The 15,001-nt window shown below is 40.9% G+C and overlaps 1 protein-coding gene across 33 annotated transcripts in view; it reads left to right on the top strand.

Moving 5' to 3' along the window:
• The window catches only part of DTNA (dystrobrevin alpha), a 433,908-nt gene that overhangs the window by 397,573 nt on the left and 21,334 nt on the right, over positions 1-15,001 (top strand). For 16 of the 33 annotated variants that reach the window (XM_060405357.1, XM_060405353.1, XM_060405347.1 and 13 more), the window contains 2 exons: positions 366-479; positions 9,007-9,103. In XM_060405357.1, coding sequence (XP_060261340.1) covers positions 366-479; positions 9,007-9,103 — 211 coding nt within the window. Of the gene's footprint in view, positions 1-365; positions 480-9,006; positions 9,104-10,270; positions 12,222-15,001 lie in introns of those variants that run through there. The other 17 variants (XM_060405365.1, XM_060405351.1, XM_060405349.1 and 14 more) reach the window with 3 other exon arrangements.

The following is a 15,001-nucleotide window of genomic DNA, read 5'->3' as shown; positions in this document are numbered from 1 at the left end:
TGGGAGGTTGGTCATCTCCTCCCTCCTTCGGTCCTTCCCAGATTCTCCCAGTTAGTTTTTGGCAGCAGCAGCACAGCACGTTCCTTATTTGAACCTCTGTTGTGAGACAGCTCAAGCAAGCAGTTATCATCAGTTATCACCATGCCTGACCAATGCAGACAGTTTCAGTCAGCAGTCCCCTAACACAGCTTAGCTACAGCCAACACCTCATAAACACCGTCAGTTCATGAGGATAGGTTTTGCTCCAACACATAGGAGGACCCCTTCTTTCTTTGCTCTGGTGGCCCTGATCAGCCTACATGTTAGATCCTAGATGTCCTGGAAGTTAACTGACCGGGTTTCTCTCCTTCCTCCTCTCTCCCAAGAGAAATCCTACAGGAGATCCAGAGGCTGCGGCTAGAGCATGAACAAGCTTCTCAGCCCACGCCGGAGAAGGCGCAGCAGAACCCCACTCTGCTGGCAGAGCTGCGGCTCCTCAGGTAAGAAAAGGAGCCCAGGGCATCTCAGGAAGGTCAGTGTTTGAGATCGTCCATACCATCTGACAGTGTCCACTGGAAAATGGTCGTCAACCTCCGTAGCTGCCAGTGTCTGTTTGCTTTTATTTTTATAGCACACATCTAATTGCTGAGATTTGGGGGTCTGGGAAAAGTAGCTATTTACATTTTACTTTTTTCTTTGACACAGAGAAAAGGACACAGTGTTCTTCAGATCCAAAACCAGATGTTTCACTAGAAAAAAATCTTTATAGTGCATTCTGTTTTTTAATTACAGTATAGTTGATGTCAGTTATTATGTAAATATGATATTATGGAAGTTGTTCTGTGTGTGCTTAGTTGCTCAGTCACATCAGACTCTGTGACCCCATGGATTGTAGCCCTCCAGGCTCCTTTGTTCATGGAATTCTCCAGGCAGGAATACTGGAGTGGATAGCCATTCCCTTCTGCAGGGGATCTTCCCAACCCAGGGATCAAACCTGGGTCTCCTGCATTGCAGGTGGATTCTTTACCACCTGAGTCATCAGGAAAACCCCATACTTCGTTTATGGTTTTTATAAACTATTGGCTATATTCCCCATGTTGTACAATATATCCTTGCTGGTTATTTTATACATAATAGTTTGTACCTCTTAATGCCTAGCCCTGTATCTCCCATCCCCCACTTTTCTCTCCCCTCTGGTAACTGCTAGTTTGTTCTCTATGTCTGTCTTACTGGAAAAAAAAAATTTGAACTCAACTGTTTTTAGTTATTTGCACTATCAACAACATATTTATGATAAAAGTGATCAACAAAACAAACATGTAAAGAACTAAATAATCATCACTTTTTAAATTAAAAAATTTATCTGTGACCCATAAATTCTCTCCAACTTTTGGTCCCTAAGATTTTTCTATACAGATCCTCACTCCTTCTTGTTCTGCAAATGAATTTAAAGGCCTAATGTTACCTAGTCAGTCATCATGAAATATTCTTAGAAAGGACCGAAGAAGGTCATTTGGTTCCACCCCTGAATTTCAGGGTACTTCTCAGCCTCAGACTGTAGAGAGCAGCAGGGCGTGGAACAGGAGGGTGAACACGTGTAAAAGGAGTCAGACCAGGGGCTCTGCTTCAGACTTACCAACATGCCTTGAATATGGCACTGACCCAAACCTGTCTGAATGGAAAACGATGCAAACATAACCCAAAGATACTCCCTAGTGGAAATGTCATATTTCACAAGGCAGTCATAGTCAGCAAGTATAACATTCTTTCCATCTTTCAGTTTGGATGCCAAGTGTCTTTCAGGTATATCTAACTCCAAGGCAACTAACTCTTATTAACTTTTTATAATAAGAACAGATGCATCTGCTCAGAAATTAGAGTGCCCCTTGTCAGCATTAGAGCGCCATTTGCTTAGTCTGGTGGCTCAGACGGTAAAGAATCTGCCTACAATATAGGAGACCTGGGTTCAATCCCTGGGTCGGGAAGAACCCCTGGAGAAGGAAATGGCAACCCACTCCATATTCTTACATGGGAAACTTATGGATAGAGGAGCCTGGTGGGTTACAGTCCATGGAACCACACAGAGTCAGACCCAACTGAGCGACTAACACGTTAACTTCCTCCTTACAAGGAGACTAAATTTAGCACATTCTGTACGGCTGTATTTGTGTTTTACCAAGTCCCGGTTGATTATATGGATCTTTCTAGGGGCTCCACTATAACCCAGCTCTATGAACATATTCACATCTGAGCACTCAGCACACCTGGCCAGGGAGCAGGCCCTACCTCTCAGGTGGGATCCAGTTTCCCCAAGCTCATACATTTGACTGGAGGGGGAGACCCACCAAAGGCCTGAGTTATGGAAAGGAGATGTATAGAGCTTGCAGCTTGTAGAGGCTTCTGGATATGCAGAGATCACATCATACTTTAGAAGAACAAGATCATTTAATGGAAGAAATACAAAGTCTTCCTTTTCAATATATGTGATTTCTGGTCCTACTTTCAGAGAGATGTTTTAGCAGTTCTTGCATATTCTGCTACACCATCACCCAGAAGGGATGAAAAGGAAAAGGAAAAGAATGTTTTACATCCTCCTCCTCCTCAAGAGCTTATGAAAGTAAATCACTGCTTGAGAGTAGCATATTTTCCCAAATAGGATTATGTCGGTCCTTCAGACTCACAAGTAAAGAAAGTTGAGTCTAGTATGTGCGTGCATACTAAGTCGTTTCAGTCATGTCTGACTCTTTGCATCCCTAGGGACCATAGCCTGCCAGGCGCCTCTGTCCATGGGCATTGGCCAGGCAAGAATACTGGTGTGGGTCGCCATGCCCTCCTCCACAGGATTGTCCCAATCCAGGGATCAAATTTATGTCTCTTACATCTCCTCCATTGGCAGGCGTATTCTTTACCACTAGCCCCACCTGGGAACCCCTCTCATGACCCTAGCTGGGTTTAAAGCCATACTAAGGAGTCTGGCTCTGTGGGGAACTTGTAGAGTTTTGGCCATCACCATCAGAGGGTGGCCCACACATCCGGCTTGAGACCTGAAACACCTATATCTGAGCTGATTTGCTTGCCTGCCTCCATATTCTCCAGCTTTCCCAGGTGGCTAAAAAAAAAAAAAAAAAAAAAAAAACCCACCAGTCAATGCAGGAGATGCAAGTTCAGTCCCTGGGTCGGGAAGATTCTGTGGAGGAGGGCACAGTATTCTTGCCTGGAGAATCCCATGGACAGAGGAGCCCAGTGAGCTACAGTTCATAGGGTCACAAAGAGCTGGACGCAACTGAAGCGACTTGGCGTGCATGCGTGCATGCAGATTTGCGTGCCGGGCTTCCCAGGTGGCTCAGCAGTAAAGAATCTGCCCGCCAGTGCAAAAGACACGGAAGACCTGGGTTCGATCCCTGGGTCCAGAAATTCCCTGGAGGAGGAAATGGCAACCCACCCCAGTATCCCTGCCTGGGAAATCCCATGGACAGAGGAGCTTGGCAGGCTACAGTGCAAGGGGCCACAAAAGAGTCGGACTCAACTGGAGCGACTTCGCAGGCATTCCATATTCTCCACATTTCTTCTGCCTGGAATAAGTACCCTCCCTTGAAGGATATTTCTCTGGATATTGATGAACCACTTATACTGTGCTAAGCACGTTAACAATTTGGAAGTTTCACAAATACCCAGAAACCCTGCTCTGGATGTTTTATTGTTTAGTCATTTCATACTTTTCAAGAGTTCCAAAACAGTGACCTCTTGCTAATTATTACTTTGGCCTTGAGTTCACACTGAGGGGTGACCATGTGAAGCTGCCAAAGGAGCTCCTTTTTGTAGCTTTGACAGAGGTCTCCTCCACCTAATATAGCTTTTCTGGGCCTCTTATTGAGAAGCCATCAGGAGAAATTTCTTTACCAGGGAAATGAGGGCAGCAAGATCAGTGCTTTGCTTTTCATGAACACATAATTTATTTTTATCTTAAGGGCACCACAACCTTTCTAAATGATCGCATTTCCCTTATGCAACATGACAAAGCTGAAAGCCAAGTTTATGACCCAGATCTGGCAACTGAATAGCATTATAGGACAGGCATTTCATAGACGCTTCCTATGCACTAAGCTGTACCTAACGCTGTCACACTTTCATACAGTTGCTGTGAAAGACCTGGGGGAGTGGCCATTTACTATTATAGGGAAAGGAAAGGGTTAGTCCCTCCGTCGTGTCTGACTCTTTGAGACCCCACAGACTATAGCCCCCCAGCCTCCTCTGTCCATGGGATTCACCAGGCAAGAATACTGGAGTGGGTTGCCATTTCCTCCTCCAGGGGGTCTTCCTGACCCAAGGATCAAACCTGGGTCTCCCACATTGCAGGCAGATTCCTTAACATCTGAGCCACCAGGGAAGCCCCTTACTACTATAGTTTTTCTATAAAGAAACTGAGGTTCACAGAAATGAAATAACTTTCCCAAAATCCTGCACAGTGAGCATCACAGGTAGATTCTCTCTCCTTTCCTTGCATACGTGCATTCTCAGTCGTGTCCGACTCTTTGTGATCCTATGGATTGTAGCCCATTAGGCTCCTCTGTCCATGGAATTCTTCTGGCAAGAATACTGGAGTGGGTTGCCATGCCCTCCTCCAGGGAATCTTCCTGACCCAGGGACTGAACCCCCATCTCTTAAGTCTCCTGCATTGGCAGGGGGGTTCTTTACCACTAGTGTCACCTGGGAAGCCCCTCCTTTCCTCGGGTCTTAATTATCTCCTGCCTAGACTATTATAATAAGTACTTACTTGATTCCCAGCCTCTGGACAATATACACTGCTATCATTTGATTATTCAGTTAGTTCAATTTAACAAATATTTCTAAAATGCTGTGTGCCCAGAACTGAGTTGAAAAAGATATTGTTCCTGGTCTCATAGAATTTGTGGTCAAGTAGGAAAATGACATAAATCAAATAGTTACACAAATAACAGTGTGATTATTAACTGTAATAAGTTCTATAAGGAATCTTCCTTTAAAAAAAAAAAAGACGTAATTATCAAAGCTGCTACATCAGTCAGAAGTTACCATGAAGAAGCATTGTTTGAGTTGAAGCATGAAACATAAATACACGGGTATGGGGATTATGGAGGGAGCTGGAAATAGCTGATGAAAGGGTTTACTGGTAAATAGATGCAATGGCACCCCACTGCAGTACTCTTGCCTGGAAAAATCCCATGTGTGGAGGAGCCTGGTGGGCTGCAGTCCATGGGGTTGCAAAGAGTTGGACATGACTGAGCACCTTCACTTTCACTTTTCACTTTCATGCATTGGAGAAGGAAATGGCAACCCACTCCAGTGTTCTTGCCTGGAGAATCCCAGGGATGGGGGAGCCTGGTGGGCTGCCATCTGTGGGATCACACAGAGTCGGACACAACTGAAGCGACTTAGCAGATGCTATATGTACAAACACCAAACAGCAAGAGCAAATCTAGTATCTTTTTTAGAACTGAAAGCTTTGTTGACCTAGAATGCAGTGAGCAAACAGGTGCATGGTAGAGCTGGAGCTGTAGATGTAGATGGGAGTAGACTGTGATGCTGTGTGGCCTTGCAGACCATCTTGAGGAAATTGCTATCAATCCCGCAACAGGAAGCCACTGGAGGATAAGAGTTGCATATTGAGTTAACACAGTGGATTATCTTGGCAAGTCAGATTCACATGAGTCAAAGGTCTTACCCTAATATTAATTTTTAGAATACAGGCAATCAAGAGACACAGATGAAGCTGAGAAAGGCCTGCAGCATTCCATGTGGTTCTCCAGGTCTTTCCTTCCCATATTGGATGGGGAAATCTGAGGGAAAGTTTGCAAGGTGATCTAGTGAGCCTTCCCACTGCAAAACCATTAAGAGACAGCTAAAGAATTGTATTTGCAAAGATAATACCATCTTCTATAAAGAAGAAACTATTAAACTGTGAAGCAACTTCACACTACAAACAGGAATAAAAACAATTATAAATGTTCATATTTATCTCTTGTCTAAAAAAACAAGCATATTATATACCCCAAAGTTGCATTCTTTTTAAGGTATATGAGATTATTCTTTGAGAACACTTATTAATATAAAGAGACTTTTTTGTGGAATTATAATCTCTGATTCATGAATGCAGTATATTTTTTAACTTTTTATTTTGAAAAACAATTTACACCTACAGAAGAGTGTTAAGAATATCACATTAAGGCTCCCTTCTATGCGTCACCTAGAGATTGCAAACACTTTGTCACACTCTTCTCTATCTCCCTATATATGTTTACATATGTAAACTACACACACACTTTTGATGAGCCATTTGAGAGTAAACTGTGGACATCAAAACCCTTTACCCCTAAACACTTACTATATATTTTCTAAGAAGAAAGAAAGACATTTTCTTCTATAACTATGGTATCATCATCAAACTCAGAAAAGTTAATATTGATATTTATTATGATTATCTATTATTAATATACAGTTCAGCCTTCCCTGGTGGGCTCAGATGGTGAAGAATCCACTTGCCATGTGGGAGACCTGGGTTCAGTCTCTGGGTTAGGAAGATCCCCTGGAAGAGGGTATGGCAACCCACTCCAGTATTCTTGCCTGGAGAATCTCCATGGACAGAGGTGCCTGGTGGGCTACATTCCATGGGGTCATACAGTCCAAAGAGTCGGATACAACTGAGCAACTAAGCAATATACAGTTCATATTAAAATTTTTGCCTATTATCCCAACACTCTCCTAAAGAAAGTGGGTTTTAACACACACAAAATTAAAAATAATCTGACAGAATATCAGAATAAAAAGCATTCTTTTAGAGATAAATCTATTTAGCTCTAAGAAAATAAATCACTATTTAGTCCAGGTCTTCTCAGTTTTCCTTGGAACACTGGAGGCTGCACCTCACTTCTGTTATCAAACCCACATTTGGTAACCATTGGTGTAAACACTTACAGAGAAGACATTATTAAATAAAAATTTTTTTCTTCGTTTCAATCCAACGCACGAAAGAGTGAATGTCATGTTTTGAAAGAGTACTACTTAAGATAAATACAAATAAGGCTATTTCAATGTTGATTAATTATACATTACTCTAAGTTAATTTTTTCTGATGGTTTTTAGATGCTTCTTTTAATATTTCTTATCTATAATTTGAAGAGTTTGCTTTAACCTTCCTGTCCAAGTGCTTTTGGCCTTTAGCTCTCAAAAGGCCAAAAATTACAAAACAGCATCTAGAAGAGAACTGGAAATAAATCAGAAGCATTATCTACCTTCTGCCTAGCCCTACCGAGGATGTAGCTAGAACACCACATGCAGACAAGGTCAAAGGAAAAAACAGCTAATGGAGTTGTCGCTGAAGAATACTGTTGAGTTGGGCAAGACTTTTTCAGGATTAGAATTCTACAGACCAGCAAGACAAAAGACTAAAATAGGATACCATTAAGGTCTATAAAATTATGGTGTTCCTTATCCTCAAGATTCAGAAAAGGGGCAATTGTAAACAAAATCAACAGAAGGATTGCTCTCAAAATAAACTTTAAGTAGCAATAAAAGCCAAAAATATAAAATGTTTTAAAAGTCACATGTTTATAAATTTCAAATTCATTAATCATTATAGAGAAAGCCTATATGAAAGCAAATTAGAAATGTCTCATTTATATCCACCACCTGTCCTCCCACAAAATATCTTTCAACGGGATGAGTCACTGACCTAACCCAGTGTGACAGTTTTATGTTGTCCGTTTCTCATTTCAGAGTCCCTGCTATAAGCTCCACTTAATATTATGCCTGTGTCATTGAGGCTAGACATGTCGATTCATACATTAACACATGTATGGTTAAGGCATCCATACATTTTTTAAAATACAATTTCCAGTATTTCAGAATTAGAAGCCCTTGGGGCAAGGAATAAATTGTATATATCATTTTTTCACTAACAGTCATGAAATAAGAGATTGAAATAGATTTGGAAAATATACTTCAGAAATGTGAATCATTAGTATTTGTGTCCTTCCTGGTTTTCATTCTTGTTGACAGCTGAGAGAAGTTTTGCAAAACAAAGTTAAGCAAACACAAATCTTGTAGATTATTACAACAGTTGTGTAGGAACTCCTTTTTTCTGACTTCACTCTAAGCAGCCAAACCCAAACCAGAAAATTTAGATCGACTATAAAACTATGTACAAGGAAAAGTTCTCCTCTGAAAGGCACCACATTGCATACTAAGAACTGAACAATTCTTAAAAATGAAAAATTTACTTTTCTGAATCTGATTTCCAGACACTAAAGTAATCAGTATTTTCTGTGAGATTTACAAGGGTCCTTGGCCTTGGAGGATCTGTGGGTTTGGCCTTTTTAAGTGGCTGTTTGGGTTTTGTTTGTTATCTGAGGACCCAGTGGCACAGCACAGAGCCCACGACATAATAAGCATTCAGAAAATATTTTATTAAATGGTTAATTCAGGATAGATGAGGGTAAATATCCAGTAGGATTTTAATTTTGTTTTACTGTGACTTTTAACAAATAAACATACACCTGGCTGCTCTGGTATCTCAAAAGGTAAAGAATCTGCTTGCAATGCAGGAGTGAGTGATAGTCGCTAAGTCATGTGTGACTCTTAGGGACCCATGGACTGTAGTCCATCAGGCTCCTCTATCCATGGAATTCTCCAGGCAAGAACACTGGAGTGGGTTGCCATTTCCTTCTCCAAGATACTCGGGTACAGTCCCTGGGTCAGGAAGGTTCTCTGGAGAAAGGAATGGCTACCCACTCCAGCATTCTTGCCTGGAGAATTCCAAGGACAGAGGAGCCTGGCAGGCTACAGTCCGTGGGGTCCGGAAGAGTCACACACAACTAAATGACTAACAAGCTATAATTGTTCATTCATTTGACATTTCCCTGCCAGGTAACCATGTCAGAGACCCAGAGTTGCCCTTTTTCTAGTGGTCCACCACTGCTCCAAGACTGGGAAATGTGATGAGCTCAGTGGGTTGAGTGCTATTTCTAACAACAATGACTACTTCTTTCTTAGACAGCGCAAGGACGAGCTGGAGCAGAGAATGTCTGCCCTCCAGGAGAGCCGGAGAGAGCTAATGGTCCAGTTAGAAGGTCTCATGAAACTACTAAAGGTAAGATGCTTCACATAGCTATTTCCTAGACCTACAACTATGGCATTTGTAAAAAAAAAAAAAAAAATTAATAAAATAAATTTTAAAATTTGCACTAATGTGCAATGGTTTTTCCAATTACTATAACTGTGATTTCCTCCCCCAAAAAGTGGTTTCAAACTCAGTTTTAGTATCTTTTCTTAGACACACCAAATGATAACATCAATTGTAGGGCTCATTCTTATCTGACTACTGAGGACCTTCATGGCATAAGTTATTTCCAGTTGGCTCATTTCCAGTTCCTTTTGTCCTTGAAAGTAATATTACTAAAACTGAATTTATTCAAAAATATTTTACATTTCACAGCTTTCAGCAGTTCTGACTAAACTGAACAGAAGCTCATATCTAATTCAGAAAATGAAGACACAGACATTAAAATAATTTTGGTGATTATAGTTTTATTAAGAGGAGTAACTTTTTTCATTTCAGTAAATGTTATCAAATCTGTGTGGCTTTAGCAGCAAGTCACATAATTTCTCTGGGTTTCTAATGCAAACCGTAAATGGGAATATCTCCTTCACTTTTCTACAAGTGGAGCATGTAATAAGATGGTATGCAGAGTGTTATAATAATAATTCTCATTGGGAACTGGCATTCTGTCTTTCATAAATCTTAGTCCCTTCGTCAGGGTGCACAAAGTTGCATTTCAGCTCAAAAGTAGATTCGTATGGCCGCATGTCCCTGATGGCTCCCATGGACATTTCACTGGTCTGTGGTCGTCCTGCCTGATGTAAACAACCATGAGCGAGTGACATGCCAAAGGCAGGAACTAAAGCTTATCTTAGAGCAACACAAAGTCTCTGGGACAGCTCACTTGCAAGACAAGGTGTCCTATCTTTCAATCTATGGCTCCCCTACATCCCTGACACCCCATCATTTATTGTTTCTGTATTTTTTTCTTTCTTTCCTTTTCTTTCTTTCTTCCCTTTCCTTTCCCTTCTTTTCTTTCCCTTTCTCTCTTACTTTTCTTTCTCTCTCCCTTCCTTTATTTCTTTTATGTATTTATTTTTTAATTTCAAAACTTAAAGAACAGTTAACAAATATTTGTTGAAACCTGCTGTCTCCCAGGCACTGATGTAAATGTAACACTTTTTTTTCTTTTCTTTTCTTTATTCTTTATTCCTGTAGTCGACCTTTCCTGCCATCAGTATCGGAAATGCTTTATCTTTACTGAACAAAATTTACTTTTCATTGTATCAGACATATAAAGTATAAAATTCAGTTTTTGTTGTACTATCTATCCTCTGTCCATGGAATTCTCCAGGCAAAAATGCTGGAGTGAGCTGCCATTCCCTTCTCCAGGGGATCTTCCTGAACCGGGGATCAAACCTGTGTCTCTTCAGTGCAGATTCTTTGCCATCTGAGCCAGCAGGGAAGCCCATGTTAAGACAGGACCAGATAATCAATAACCTCTTGCTGTTTCTGCCCTATTATCTCATTTGATGATCCAGACAGCTCTTTCTGGTTTTTTTCCCCCAAATATACCAAATAAAGTGGGCCTGTCCCATCTTTCCCGTCACCGAATGACAGGGAACTGAAAACAGCCCTTTGGTTCTATTTCTATGCTTCTGTCACTAATGGGAGAGGAGTCTATTTACCACCAGTCATCTCAGCATCACTTTAGCCTGAGTGTATTCTATTCCATCAGGATGTGCCAGTTGCAGGATAAAGAGAGAAATCATGTTGAAAGATGACTGGATACATGGAGGAAAGAGACAGGTCCATAGTTTCAAACACCTAAAGAGACTTGGAATCCTAAGTAACCAAGGTAGAAGAGGCTTGGTTTCCCCCGCCTTTATTCCTTCCACTGTGTACATGCTCTTATTGGAACCCTGGGTAACCTAACCATTATTGATTCAATCTTTCTGTAGGAAGAAGAATTGAAGCAGGGAGTAAGTTATGTGCCCTACTGCAGGTCTTAACTAACAGTTGGAGGGGCCTGCCGTCCTGCCGTTTTTCTCATTGCTTTTGCCTCTAATGTATGTTCATGCTTCAGTTTGGAAAGAGAAAAAAAAATTATACTAATTTGCTTCCTTTTCAATGTAGTGCTTGAATTGAGACACATAAAATTTAGCATTTTTTATAACTATAACTACCATCAACATCAAAAGAAGAGCTATTACATCTTTTAGAACAGGGGACACATTTAATTTGTTGGAAACTCTTTAGATCTCCAGGGTCTAAGTTTCAAACCAGTCTCATGCTTTTTCTGGGTCGTTGATCAGACCCTTCTCTTAATAGAAAGACACTCACCACAATTACTAATGGTCCGTTAGGTGGAACCCACTGAGGTGCTACCTCAGTTAGCACTCAGAAGCTAACCTCGACCTCCTCTCATCCTGTGAATGTTCAGTTCAGTTTCCATTTTTACTGAAAAGGTGTAAAAACCAGCCAATTACATCTCCTCTCATTGCCTAATTACTGAGCCCTGTTCCCCACTGCTCACCATTAAGCTCTCAGTCTAATAAGAGAAAGACTGAACTCCAACTGTTCACTTCTCAGACTAGAATATACCTACCGTTGGTTGACGATCATCTCCAAAGAATAGGTAACTTTCAGCCTTTCTCTTATCACCAAGCACCTTTCTGCTCTGGGAGTTCGCAAGGGGTTACATACATCTTCCCTGGAAATATGAACCCTGTGGCTCTCTAACTGTAGCTGAACTGAAGCCCTCTGTCTGACCACGTGGCCTGGTGCAGAAGCCAGCAGAGGGAGCAACGTGCTCAAAATACAATAAGAATAAAACAAAAGCAAAATAAAAGCAGCTTTCATTTCCAGTGCATGTACCGAGCTGTGTATGACAATATATCCCACCTGCCGGTCTTATCAAAAAGTTTGACATTATTTCCATGGATCCATGACAACCACAGCCTGTCTGATTTCAACGTACCCTTTCATTCTTCTGTATTCTCTTTCCTATTATTCATTGTGCGTGTTTGTGTGTAACAAAGAATGTTTGCAAAATGCTGGACACATTTTTACCCTTCATTCCCATGGTCTGTAAAAAAAAAAAAAAAAAAAAAAGGAAAGTGTAAAACGAATCTGTAATGTCAGACAATAAAAACAATGTATTACATTATTTGTATTTTGTGAACAAAGTTACTTCACTAAACTGAAGTCAAATTTTAATGAGACAGCCCCCCTGGGTAAAGGACACACATTTGCTGCCTGTATAATTGCCCATAAATTCATACCTGGGGTGTTGCTATTGTACATACAAAACACTTAGATCATGGTAAAGAAAAATGCCATCTCATGGTCCTTTCCTGCAAACAGCCTCTTTTCTTCCCTGTCTCTTACTCAGCATGTGCATAGAAAATAGAAAGAAAGCTCAACTATAACCTTACTCCTCCTAGTGGAGGCAGAAGGTAACCACCCTGCAGTCAGTCAGCCTGGCTTTAGCCATTGTCCTTTGGGGACCCTCTCTCTTCCATTTCCAAGGCAACGCATTCTTGAAAGGCTCAGTGGACCAGGACGTTCATAAACAGATGGATGCATAGAGCCAAACCATGGCAGCGTCCATTACTGCATTACTGCCTGTTTCCCCTCCAGCTCCTTCCCCGCTGAGCCCTCAACAGCTGCAGCATCACTGAATGTCAGCCAGCAGTGGTTATCACTGCCTAGGTTGTTAAGGACCACTATTGGCAACACCCAGAGATGTCGGCAATGCATTGTCTGGATCGGGGGAGTCTTTACAGTCTTACTCATGTCTTTGCTTATAGTCAAGCCTCTTTTCCAAAAGGACCCAAGGCAGCTTACAACTAACTAAAGACAAAAACAATGACTTCATAAAATAGAAATAGAAAAATCAAACAGTAAAGAAAATGCAAATATGCTTATCTTAAGGGACAGGGGTGTTACTCTGGGCTTTCTAGTAATGAGGCAAAAAAGGGAAAACATAATTGGTAGTTTTATCAGAACAGAAATGTCAGTCCTCAAGGGGCCAAAATTTCTGTTGGCATAAAATATAAAAAGGAAATTTCACTCAGAGCTTTACTGGAGGAGGAGTGAATAATAAAGCAGACACATGCAGTAGTAGATTTCATGTGGCTGATTCTTATGCTGACCTTCAGTCAGAATTAAAGACAGAACCCCATATGTCCCAGTCCTGCAGAGGCAGTTCTACAAGGAAATAAACAAATGCCATCTGAATTTATAGACTTTTCGTAGTATAACATGATCTAAGGAGAGAATTTAGAAGTTTTAGTCTGGCGTCTGCTTCTAAATTCTGTTTTTATTTATGAGCCTCTCCCCTCTGGGGACAGTCTCTTTGTAAAATCAGATTTAAGACACCACACACAACAAATTGTGCTTGATTTAATAACCTCTACTTGCTTTATCATAAGTCTGTGTGGTTCAATGTATTTTATTATACTGGTATATATAATTCCTACTTATACTGTTTCTTGTTCGAGGTAATGCATGAATTTATTCCTCTTGAGGAGAGAACATGAATTTTTTTTTTAAAAAGAAATAGTGCCTGTAATATAATATGATGATGATTATGGTCTCATAAGCAATAAATTTTTTTACAAACTTGAGTCGAAACTATCCTACCCTCTTTCTTCTTTGTGTATTTTTAAGATTTATTGAAGGAACCATAAAAAGAACACTCATAAAAAGTTTAATAATGAAGGCGGCTGGGATATAATTGCAGTGACGGTATGTTCCCGAGTTTCTAGTATCTTTCCAGTGCCAAATACCATGACTTGGTCTAAAGTCAAGTATCCTGACTTTGAGTTCAGAAAGTAGAATCTCAATAATAATTTTCTTAGAAAGATTACTGGAGTTAGCCCTGAGTTATGGTGGTCCAAGCTCTAAGATCTTGAGTAAGTCAATGAACTTCCTAGCAATTTATCTCAAACATACTGATAATACATGGCTCTCAGGCTTGTTGTAAAGATTCAAAAAGATAATGGATGTAAAAGCACTTTGTAAAATGCTCTGGGCATATAAGATATAAGGATAAATGTATGTATGTATGTGTACACATATACATCAGAATATATGAGCTTTTCTAATTTGTCCCACATTTTACAAACACACACACACACACACACACACACACACACACACACACACACACACACACACACATATACTCTTTCTCACATTAGCTAAGTGTGTCAGTCAGGGGAAGAACGTCACACATCATTTCCAATTCCATCTCCTGTTCTATTCTATTCTGTTTGCAACTGAATGGCCCAATTCACTGGGGAAATCGTGGTCACTTAGGTTCCTGCCTCTTCCAAACATTGTGAAATATGCATGGGTCAGAAATCATAGGTTTTACCAGTTTCGGTTCACCTTCCATCATCTCCCCTGCTCGTCCTCTCTGGTGGGTAGCCTATGGAGTAGTGAAGTGATCAAGAATGAATAGGGGTGGGGCTGATTCACATCAGAAGTAATCGACTGTAATATTACGACTGAAATCTGTGTTCAAAACCATACCTCCCCAGCCTCTCTCTCTCTCTTCTCTTCTCTCTCTCTCTCTCTTCTCTTCTCTCTCTCTCTCTATTCTCCTCTTCTCTCTCTCTCTCTCCTCCTTCTCTTTCTCTCTATCTCTCACACTTCTTTTAAATTAGGGATTGTTAACTAATTCTCGAAAAGTAAAAATTGCTTCTCTGCTTAAAAACCCTTACAAAATGATCCTCTAGTTCAGGATAAAGGCTAAGCCCCTTTAATGACACTGGAGGCCCCCACACCTGGCTCCAGCTCTTTCCAGCTTCATCTGTTCCACTCCTCACAGCAAGCCTGGTGTATCAACCCCACTGGCTTCCCCAGCATGTCTGCAGTAGCCCGCAGACTCCCCAGGCCTTTCCCTGGTACTCCAAGCCCTGGAATGTTCTCCTGTCTCCC

This window comes from Ovis aries, chromosome 23, assembly GCF_016772045.2.
Source record: "Ovis aries strain OAR_USU_Benz2616 breed Rambouillet chromosome 23, ARS-UI_Ramb_v3.0, whole genome shotgun sequence".
Classification (NCBI taxonomy): Eukaryota; Metazoa; Chordata; class Mammalia; order Artiodactyla; family Bovidae; genus Ovis; species Ovis aries.
This window is presented reverse-complemented; position numbering and strand designations above follow the sequence as displayed.